The sequence below is a fragment of the Scardinius erythrophthalmus genome (genome assembly GCF_964197995.2).
Source record: "Scardinius erythrophthalmus genome assembly, chromosome: 15".
NCBI classification, from domain to species: domain Eukaryota; kingdom Metazoa; phylum Chordata; class Actinopteri; order Cypriniformes; family Leuciscidae; genus Scardinius; species Scardinius erythrophthalmus.
In genome coordinates, this window is record NC_138235.1 from 25853779 (window position 1) to 25865751 (window position 11973).

Sequence of the window (11973 nt, forward strand, 5' to 3'; positions counted from 1 at the left end):
ATCTGATAAAATCACAGTTTAGTACTTCTCCCAATGACTCCATCAAATATGAAACTGGGAGTTAGCATACCTTACGCATAGGCTCTGGACGTGTACGCTAACCAAACCTAATATGAGAATTTGTCATTTGTGCATCATATACATATACATGCTATATCATATACATTCTTGAAATACTTAGAGTTATGAACGAACATCATGCATGTCATTTAAATTTTTCTTCTTATTCTTTCTTACTCAGCAGGTCAGTGAGAACCAGAGAGTGGGACCCTCTTGGATCATGGATGGATTTTGTGAAGAGGCCTGTGGGCAACTTTCCCGGAAAATGTCGAAAGCGAAAACGACCACTGGTGAGGAAGTCTTTACAATCACATATTATCAAATGTCAAAGACATAATTGACAGTAATGCATGAGACAAAGCTGAAAATTGTGGAAAAGAGCGGAATTTTCATTCACCCAGACTGTACCGTGCAGTTCTTGTAAATCAATAAAAAGCAGTGTGAGAATGTTAAGTTACATCACTAATGTAAAGATAAATTGTGTCTGCAGTCATAGTGTGCCGACATTTTTCTTGAACATATAGGGCCCTATTTTAACAATCTGAAACGCAAGTGTCAAAGCGCAAGGCGCAAGTAACTTTGTGGGCGGGTCTTGGCGCTGTTGCTATTTTCCCGGCGGGATAATTGACTCTTGCGCCCGGTGCAAATCTAAAATGGGTTGGTCTGAAGTAGCTTCATTATTCATAGGTGTGGTTTGGGCGTAACGTGAAATAAACCAATCAGAGCGTCATCTCACATTCCCTTTAAGAGCAGGCGCGCTTGTTCTAAAGCGGATTCCTATTATAACGGCGGATTTGCCAGGCGCGCACCAGGAACGGTTCACAGCCAAGGAGAGCAACGCTCTCGTCAGGGACGTTGGGGATGGAGAAACCCACCCAAAATTAACTTCGGTTAAAAAAGGCGTATGATAATTTGGGTAAATGTGTAAGCTAGATGTATGCTTTTATAATAAATTGTCTATCTATCTATCTATCTATCTATCTATCTATCTATCTATCTATCTATCTATCTATCTATCTATCTATCTATCTATCTATCTATCTATCTATCTATCGTAATAATGTATGATTTGCAAAAATGAAAACTGCTGCTTCTGTGTAGATGAGAGAATCAAAGTGTATGCGCGTTGTGCACACGCTACATTGATTATGGCCAAGCATGCGCCCTTAAAATAGCATATGAATAACATGCGCAACGAGCCACTGACTTTAAACTATTTTTTCCTGGTTAGTGGCGCAATTGTTTTCTAAACCTGCAAAATAGCATGAAGGAACGTTTGCGCCGGAACACGCCTCCTTTTTTGTGCTGAACCGCCCAGGGAGCGCAAGTTCATTCCCTAGTTTAGCGACGTGCTTCTGTGGAGGAAAAAGCGCGCTTTGCGCGGGTGCAAAATAGGAATGATACATGCGTCGGTGTACAAGTCAATTGCGCTGGGTGCAAGATAGGGTCCATAGTCTTTTTGCCCACTCACTTGCTTTTTTTGTACTTTAGTAAATTTTTGCACCAACATTTGCTTACCAACATGACTTACTCACTGTAAGACATTGCATATATTTTGTGAGTGCCAATTAATAAAACCGGTAGCTAGAGACTAATCGTTAGGTGATGATATGAATTAACAAGCACAATTGCAGATGTATCACACTTCAGAAATGCTGAGTTTGTTATTTTGAGCTATTCATTAAACATGGCTCAGCCATTATTTTTGAGAATCAGACAACAGCTTTTGATTCACTGAAAAGAACTGGCTCATTCGCTTGGGAATTGAACTAATACTGTTGCTTGCTGTAGATTCAGTAGTGATGTTGCAGTAGGAAGTGTGGTCAGAGTAATTTGATTCTGTCCACATTCATGTGCGAGAACCATTAATGGAGCCGAAAATCATTCAGTGCAGATATCTTTTTATTTTAAATAAGTGAGAATTAACATTTAATGTATAATTTATCTCTACCAGAGAATTTGTAATGTATTGCATAATACATTCCTTAATACATTTCAAGTTTTAACACGACATTACATAAAGTGAGATGCTCTTTTGAGAATTCAAAGAACTTTGAGTCTTGATGAGCTTGAATTAAAATTATACAACAATTATATTTCTTTGACTATCAGCCTGGTCCCCCGGGCCCTCCTGGTCCTCCGGGGCCTCAGGGACCCCCAGGATCCCCTGGGGCAGAGGTCACTCAAGAGGTCTTGCTGCAAGAGTTCAAAGAACTGATCAAAGGTGAGGACCCACAATACACAATACATGTAAATCTCACCAAATGTCCATCATGTTTCATATTTATAATCAAGGGGCTATCATGCAGATTAGCCGGACATTTTGAGACACACAGTGATGAGGTGTCTAACTGCATGCAGTGATGTGTCTACTTGTGATCTGCTTGAACAGAGGCCACAGAGAGGCGAGCAGCAGTGGATAGGCCCAATGAACCCAGTCAGCTGCCCACGGCTCTGATTACTCTTGAGGGAATGACCTCCTACAGGAGAATTGAGGAAGCCTTTCACTGCAAACTCAAAGGCCCTGTCGTCGTGGACAAAAAGACTCTGGCAGAGTTGCAGAACTTTCAGACAGTAAGTGCCTGCAGGGTCCAAAACGTTTCGCTATATCAGCCAAAGACGGGTATACATAATATGTAAGATTTTTTTATTAAAATATCCAAAAACCACTAGAACAATGTTATATGTTTTATTGACTTGTGTACTTGTGTAACAATGTTTAAATCCAGAGTTTAAAAACCATCAAGCTATGCCTTTGTTATTGTTTTGAATTAGCGACCTCTAGCGGTGAAACTTACACACTGTGCCTTTAAGTCTTAAAGATGTTTAATTCACTTAAAAGAAAAGAGTCATTGGTTCATGAATCAGACTATACTGGTTGTGCTGTATGTTGTTGATTCACTAAAAAGAACTGGTTGATAAGAGTCAATTGTTGTGTAATTGAACAGCACTGGCCGGTGTCTGTTTAACGCTGTAGAGTAGTGGTTTTGCTGCACTGCTGAAAAATAGAAATGTTGTCGCTTCGTTTTTACACATGGGTATTTGTCTCTATCCCAGCTAACAAAATTATGTTGAAAATGTTATTTCTGAATGTTCCCTGAATGTTCTAAATGTTATTTTTTTTATTTTGTTATGCGAACGTTACGGAAACATTTCATTGTATCATTTTGAAAACATTATGGGAATGTTACTTTTGAATGTTCTCTGAACATTCTAAACAAGTAGTAACATTTAAAAACTACAGTAAAACGTTTGAGGAAAAACCTTCCATGAAGGATGTATAAATAATAATAACGTTTTGAGAACATTATTAAAGACTAGATAACTTTGAACGAACATTCTATTAATGTTACTAGATAAATGTTTGTTCATAACTGTGAGAAAACCTTGCCAGAACGTTAGACAAAGTTTTGAGAATGTTTACTGTGAACTGGGGTAACATTTAGATTTCTTTTTATCATTTTAATCAACCATTTTACATTGTTCTCTTCTTCTTCTTTTGCTTACTGTTCTTTCCCCACCACAAATGATTGAATCAGTCACAATTAGGTTTATATCTAGATCTTTAACATTAAACAAACAAGAAAAAGAAAAAAAGAGCACTTTTATGAGAGGTTCATTACTTGTGCTGTATATTGAGCATATTAGTGTTGACAGCCCAAACAAAAGAAGGAAACAATGTGTTATACAACTGTGGAGCAGCAAATTTACACTAATGCCAATTCAAATGAGCATTCCAGTGATTTAGAAACAGTCATTTACAGTAAATGATACAATTTCCAAAGTGCACATGTGATCGTCTCTTTGTGGTAGCGGGTTCAGCTTTCGCCAGAACGTAAGAAATTCCAGTCTGTTGCAAATAATTTCAAATTGGCTTATTTTGTCATCGTTCCATTTGGCGCCTTCACTGTGACAGTTTTACAGAATACTAAACACCAATTCGAAACGCTTCCAACATGTGTGCGTTCAAACTGAAGTGTGTAATTTCTGCATCCTGCATCAAACTGAATGGCAAAAACACTTTGGTGAAGCTGTCTCCCATTGGTCAATCAAACAGACAGCCCCACCCAATCAGCTTTAATTACACAGCTGAATTAAGGCCACCTGTGAGAGTAACCTTATGATTGGCTCTTGTCATATGAACACTGGTGATGACACACTGGATTGGCTGAAAGTTTACTTACATTTACCCTCCTCCTAAAAAATCTATCCTTTTTCAATTACATTGCTTTCTTGGTGGTGTACAAAAGGTACTCTGTATGAGTTTTGGACCAGTGAGAGGTGTGTATAAAAATAGACACCACCGTTTAAAACAGCATGCTGTTTTAAGGAAGAGCTATGCCCTGTGGCATTTTGATCAGCCAAGGACACACACGAAAATCCATGTTATTTGCTAAGCGCTCTGTACAGCAGTTACAGAAAAAAAAATTGCCATTGATTAATGCAGACCAGATTCACTCTAGCTCTAAGCAATCAGCATTTAAATCTGCTGTTCTCTGAGGATGTTTGATTCTTACTTTCCATATTAGAGAAATTATGATCATTATAGTCTTTCAAATCTGTCAAATGGATGAAATAACTGTTGTAAATGTCAGTGCAAAGTTTTATTCATCCAATGTAGAAATACATGTCAAGTGGATTTACATGCTTCTCACATATCTGTTTGGATCGGACATGTATGAAAGGCATTCATTGTATGTGTTCAAAGCTGACAGCACAAAAAAAAAAAAAAGCAGAACTGAACAGTGTTTAGCACACTAATCGGAGGACTCATTATAAAAGCGTCTGAGTCTGGAACTCTTGGTGGGTTCTGGAGGCGTAATGCAGAATAATGTGGTCTGGCATGGCTGCAGTGTGCAGTTATGATCAAAAACAGAATCGGAGGATTCTTGGCAGATGTCTACATATTTCTAGCCATTTAATGGTTATGTGCTCCCAAACTGAGCCCTAAAACTGGTATATTTTCTAATGCTGTATGTGGGATGCTTTGATTTGCATGTGAGTTTATAAGAGTGTGGAGAGCAAGAATTCTGCTGAAAAACATATTCTTGAGATGCTTGGAAGACTAGTCAGCAATTTAGGTATATGATTTTCAGATAGAGAGTGAGCGGTGTTGATGTTGTTTGAGAAATGGTTATTAGGTGTGTTTATGGTAAGCCCTCTATAATTCTCACCTGTTTCATATCTTCAGCCTCCTGCCAAAGGTGCCTTCCTCAGAGGGACGGGGATGGATCAGTCCACTGGCCGATTTACAGCTCCTGTAACTGGAATTTATCAGTTTTCTGCCAATGTTCATATTGGTAAGGAAAGGTTGAAAGGTTCACCTCACCCAGTAAATAATCTGTTTCGTAATCTTTTTTTTTTTTTTTTTTTTTTTTTTTTTTTGCCTTTTTCAGTGTGAGACATGAGGTTTTGGGGGTATGATAATGATTAGCAGTTTGATTAATGATAATCATGCATCATTTGTTCTTAAAGCTTAAACAGAAGAACATGGGTGTGATTACCAGTAAATGGATGAACTGCTAAAAATGTTTACAATTTACAGTGATTTTAGGGTATATTTTGTTATGGATGATACACCAAGTACATGGATGTACCAGTATACATTAAAATAATAATATTATATGATTAATAATATAAATAAGTTATATTTTGTATATATATATATATATACAGTACATTACCTTTCAGTCACATTTTTTTTTTTTTTAAAGAAGTCTCTTATGCTCACCAAGGCTGTTTTCTGTTTTAATATATTTCAAAATGTGATTTATTCCTGTGATGGCAAAGCTCCTTTTCTCCGGTCTTCAGGATCACATGATACTTCAGATATTATTCTAATATTTAGTATATATTCAGTGTGAAACATTTCTTATTGTTATCAGTTTTGTGGAAACTGATATTTACCGAATATATTACAGAATTTCCACAAAAGTATGAATTTCTTTCTTCTGCTGAACACAAAAGAAGATATTTTGAAGAAAATGGGTAAAAAAAACTGTTGATGGACCCCATTGACTTCCATAGTATTTTTTTTCCATACTATGGAAGTCAATGAGGTCAACTGTTTTGGCTACCCATATTCTTCAAAATATAATATTTTGTGTTCAGCAGAAGAAACAAATTCATACAGGTTTGGAACAACTTGAAGGTGAGTAAATGCTGACAAAATTGAACTTACTGGGCGACATCCTTGAGTATTAACTTACCTTACCTTAACCAAACCTTGTGAACAGTATGATGGAAATGGAAAAAAAGCTTCTTAAAAAATGTATACATTAAAATGACTTTGGATAGAGGCTTTTTCTGTCAAAACAGAAGAAAGATTAATGGAAAATTCTGTTTCTCGGCTATAAACACAAATTGCATGGAGTACAAATTAATATTTCACTGTCATCTCTATCAGAAGGTGCCATCATGTAATGGATGTGTTTCAGACTTGGCACATTCTCAACAGATGGATTGCATTCCCTTGAAACTTACATTCCAACCATGCTGCATTTGTTTGCTGAGATTGAGGGTGTCTTGCACAATCTCACATGCTTAAAAAGCAAAAAAAAAAAAAAGTGCTGTGCCTGAAAGCGCACAAGCGTATTTTGTTTTTGTTGCTTGATGCTTTAAAAAGGGGTCCAGTGATCCTGTTGACTTCATCCATGGTTTCAGAGGCAATGCTTATGTGGAGCTACACTGAAATAAGCCCCAGGGACCCTGAATGCAAAACTCTTCTAAGCTGTGGCGCCAACATGCATCTCCGGGAAAAGAAATTGGCTCTCTGCAGTAGACTGTGGCAGAAAATCAACATCCCCAAACAAATTCACAAATCCACTGCAGACTTATAGAAGAGACCAATATTTAGACGCGGCTGGAGGTCAAACATGACTGGCTGTGGCATCATGTGCTCCAGAAACAAAACTCTGTCAAACAACATTTCAACAGCCTTTACTCTTCATACAACAGTTTGTAGTGCATGTCTGAAAAGTATTCTCAGAAAATATATATATTTTTTTGTAATTTGTGTTTTCTTGCAGACCACACTGAGGTGAAGAGAAGTAAGAACCAGCTGAGAGCCAGAGACAATGTCCGAGTTTTGATCTGCATTGAATCCCTCTGCCACAGATATACGTAAGTTTGGTTTCATTTCTCACATTAAAAGGATAGTTTACCTAAAAATTTTAATGCTATCATTATTAACTCACCTTCGTGTCATTCTTCTGTGAAAAACAAAAGAAAATATTTTGTTCGTTAGTTTTATATACTTTTTCATGCAATTACAGTAAATAGAGACTGAGGGCCCTATCTTACACCCGGTGCAATGCAAAAATGTTTTTTGCTAGTTTCAGCCTGACGCAGTTATCATTTTCACGTCCTGCGCCACGTTGTTTAAATAACAAATGCATTTGCGCCCATTTGTGCGCCCATTGGCGTGCTGGTCTGAAAACGACGTGTGTTCTGGCGCATTGCTATTTTGAGGCAACAGAAATAGACTGCGCCATTGACCAACTGAAACCTACTCTAAAGTCAATGGCGCAATATTTTTGTTATTTTAATGAGTGCGTTAATAATGTGCGCCTATAGGCGGGTCCACAACATGCGTACACTCTGCTTATTAAACACACAGGGACGCACAGCAGCACACAAACGTGCCAAATATTTAAAATAAAAGGATTACAATGTAAAAGATTATTATTGTGTGTGTACATAAAGATATGGTGGAATCCGGCTTGTCCCGTAGATGATCCGCTTGTGCACTTTTACCTCGCACGCGAGCAGTTCCGTTTGCACTCTGGAGACACATTCGGTCTTTCCACTATCAAATTCCGTCATGTAAATAGTGAATTGCTCATTTAAAGAGAATGGGAGATGAGACTCTGATTGGTTTAATGTATGTAAATCCCAAAACTTTTTTTTTTTTTTTTAAATGTTCAAAACTGTTTTTGTTTAAAAGCAAAGTCTTTGTTCTTTTTATTTTATTTATACCATGGTCTGTGTGAATACACGATTGTGATTGGCTGGAAGGTTTGTAGTATGTAGTAAGGTCAGTTGTATCACTGTTCTATATTAATGCGCTGTTGTAATTGAAGCGCACATACACATACGTCACTCCACTTTGCGTCAGGCGGTTCGTTGCCTCCACTTAATGCATTCAAATCATTTAATGCAAAGCTAGCCATGGATTATCCCTTACATATTGCATGTTCAGTTATTCATACAACAAAATATTCTGGGGGCCCTGAAATTTTTGTGAAAAATAATCAAAAATCCTGGTTGTGGCAGGCAACGCTGGCAGGGAAAGAGTTCATGTGTTTCTGACTGGCCACACAAAGTTTTCTTGTGAGTTTTGGTGATTTCAGGACTTTCTGTCAGACTTAGTGTCAGTTCTGTTAGCAAAACTATCCAGGAGAAAATCTGACACCAGCAATTTTGCAAGGAAAGTTATTATGATTACATTATGTCTAATTTACCCTCAAGCAGTCTATTTATTAACATTCGATTTTGTACCCGTTGTCCACAGACCACATCAATATAAATTCATGACTCAGACTCAGAGAAATACATCGCTTATGATGAAAATTAGTATTTTTCTTGAGCTCCTTTTTACATTCAGAGCATGTGGTTTTTATTTCAGTGGCTTAAGCGTGTGAGTGCATGTCATAAAAATCCTCTTTCACAAATCAAACAAAAATGAATTTACTTAAAAGAAAGAAAAAAAAACTACTAGGAGACGGGGTATACATGAGATGGGGAAGGGGGAATGGGGGGTGGCAGATCTGGATAAACTCTCTTCCAGTGTTTGCTGGTCGTTAGCGTTTTTTTTTGCGCTTTGTGAGTAACGCATGGGCTGTAAAGCATGTTGTCTGTTCAAACTTGTGTGGAAACCAGCAAGGCATTTCCTGTGTTAAAGTGGAGCAGGCCTTTAAAAAATGTCCTCTCACCTTCAGTCTGGTCCTTGTCACCTTAGTAACCTTTACCGCCACCTTTGACTCGTGGGGTCCCGGTTGGTCTTAGCAACAGTACTGAAGGATACATTTTTACATTTATTGCTGGATAGATCTAGGAAATTCTAGGAAATAGGAAATTATGCATTTTTAGGAATTAGACATTTTTATCAATGTATTTTTATAACAAAACATAAATTGATATTTCTTAACACATCTGTGAACTGTCCCATAACTTGCATTCAAGTGGAAGATTTGAAAAGAGCTGGTTCAGTGATCAGAATGATTTAACTGATCTCACAAACATTTCACTCAGACATTGCTAGTAAATATCAAAAGACAATTACAAAGAAGTAACACATTTTATTGATTCGTGATTCATTTGTTCGCTCATAATATTTTCTTTACCGTTGTGCAGATCCTTGGAAATGATTGTTGGCCTTGAGAGTAACAGCAAGATCTTTACAGTATCTGTCCATGGACTGCTGGAACTTCAGGTAAGAGTTAGTTAAACATACTCCACTCAGTTTAATTAACTGTATCCTCATCATACAAATCTAGTGTTTCTACTGCTGTTTACTTGGTTTCTGGTGTTGAACTCTTAAAAAAAGCTAGTTAAGATTAAAAATCGATTCATTAAATGATAAGCTATTTCCTCACAAAATCGGTTTATTCAGTGTAGCCTCTTCTCCATTGACATCCATCCGTTAGCATTAGCCGTTACGCTTTTTTGGCTAAAGGTTTTAGGCTTGCCTTCTAGTGGCTTCTAGTTTCCCATCCTTGGCCTAGCAAGACCTTGATTAGCTGGTTCAGGTGTGTTTAATTGGGGTTGGAGATCAACTTTGCAGGACAGTGAGCCCTCCAGGAGCAGAATTGGCCACCCCTGATCTAATCAGTTCTTGATAGAAAAACCCTCCAAAATATCTTGCTGAATAATTTCCAGATCCATAAAATTGTAGAATTAAAATTGAATAAATAGTGTGATGTCTTCTTTTTTTAAACAGGCCGGGCAGTACACCTCCATATTTGTGGACAATGCAGCTGGAGCATCGATCACAATACAGAACGGCTCAGATTTCATGGGCATGTTGTTGGGGGTATAGCCTTGTTTTACAGCCAGACTATATCTGGCAGGCCACAAAAGACTGCATTGCTCCTCTTCGGACTATCACCCAGCACCATATATCCTCATGAGACAATATTTGACTGCCGCAAAGCTCTTGATTTGTTCATGGAAGAGACATGGACATATTAATACCCACAAAGCAGAGACAGTTGGATGCAAAACTGAAAGACTTTACCGAGGACAGTGGATCCACATCTGCCTTTCACAGTGAGGTTTTTACCTCTTCAGAAAGATCATTTCTCACTGTTTTTACTATTATTTTGTGATATATAGATGTATACAAAGAGATTTTTGTACTTTGACATTGTGTTATGCCCTTCTTAACTAATAGTGTTTATATACAGAGTGTTTATATACACAATGTGTTTTCTACGATGAGAGGTTTCCTACAATACTAGAGCTAATCTAAGGAATTTATGATCTTTTGGAGTTGTTACCCAAAATGCACACCTAGTTTTATTCATACATGCCTGTGTTTTTTAAATATAACAATCTAGACAGTTTTTATTTACTATGCCGCTCCAAAAAGTATGTTGTAGTGACTTGATTATTGATAAAAGAACAGATTTTCCATTATGCTCGGCCAAAAGAAGGAAACAGCCAAATATGAGAAAAGAAACAAGATGGATGACTCAGTCTATTTTTACGTTCAATCGCTAACAGCCCCAAACAATAGCGTTTATCCGAGCGTGTGTGTTTGTGAGTGTGTGTTTGGAAAGCTGCTGCCGTGATCGATTAGACATGTTAGAGTCCTGCTGAGTTTTCATTTTGTTTACTGCAATGCCAAATACGTCATCCGAACGCTCTGTTTTTCACGTTGCCATGGAAGTTTATTCTTTGAGATGTGTTGCTCTTCTTCCTTTTTTCCAAATGTCTTCTTTTTTTATTAACTTCAGTAAATACAGAAATTAAGATGCACATATACTGTACGTATATTAGCATATTTGCCATACAAATTATTTATGTTTAAATGTATCTGCCAATTAAAACAGATTTATTTTTTTAATTGGCGTCTAGCCTTCCAGTAGATCTCAATACAAGTGAAAATAATGTAAGCAGACTTGTTTAAACATAGTATTTGCTTGTATTGTGGTGTAATGGAAATGAAAGTATATTCAATAAATGTAAAATATATCTATTCACCTGGGCATGCTTGCGGTTGACTCCAAATGACTTTTATGAGCTTTGAAATCTTGCTAACGTTCGTAATTCTCTGCTCGATAAAGCAGGCAGCACGTACTCTCGGTGCTGCACGATGAAGCTCATGGAAAATATTCTTTGCTGCGGTAGTGTGGAAAATGCTTCTTTGCATCATTTGCATTGTAAATAATCCAGGATACTTCAAATACCTTGGCAAACAAGAGCAAGCCTGACAGACTGATGGTGGCATGGCACCTGGGCACACTAAAGAGTGATGTCTGAAATCCAATCCAATTTAAGTATCATTTAACCTTGTCATCAAGTGTTATTTAGAACGTCACATGGGGAAAGTTGCACAGATACACAAGGTTTCTTCAACAAGACCTGTGGTTTCGTAGGAGCCACAGCGCCTTCAAGCCTCATCTTTAGTCAGTAGGCCTTTTTGTTTTTCTTGTCTACTTATAGAGAGCTTTTGAGAAACAAAACTGTTCATTAGTGCTTCTTCAAAGCGTTTTTAATGCTCTGGTGTGGATATCAAGATCTTTCGTTTTTTCATTTTAAGCCAAAACCACAGCCTTGTAATACAAAACACTGTGGTTATATCATTATTCTGCTGAAGTATTATTTTAGTTTTATTTAAATATTATCATCTGTTAATTAGCTTATATATTTAAGCTAATATGGTTAAAAGAAATTGTGCTTTTGTCATTT

General features: G+C 37.3%; 1 protein-coding gene across 1 annotated transcript; it reads left to right on the forward strand.

Annotated features, from left to right (window-relative positions):
- Window positions 1-33: 33 nt before the first annotated feature.
- Window positions 34-11270, forward strand: c1qtnf12 (C1q and TNF related 12; the record flags this gene model as incomplete). The annotated part of the gene is given in 9 exon segments (XM_081386527.1): window positions 34-60; window positions 245-265; window positions 267-350; window positions 2173-2284; window positions 2453-2634; window positions 5252-5360; window positions 7089-7182; window positions 9415-9493; window positions 10001-11270. Coding segments are annotated over 9 exon segments (807 nt in total). The 3' UTR covers window positions 10100-11270.
- Window positions 11271-11973: the final 703 nt, after the last annotated feature.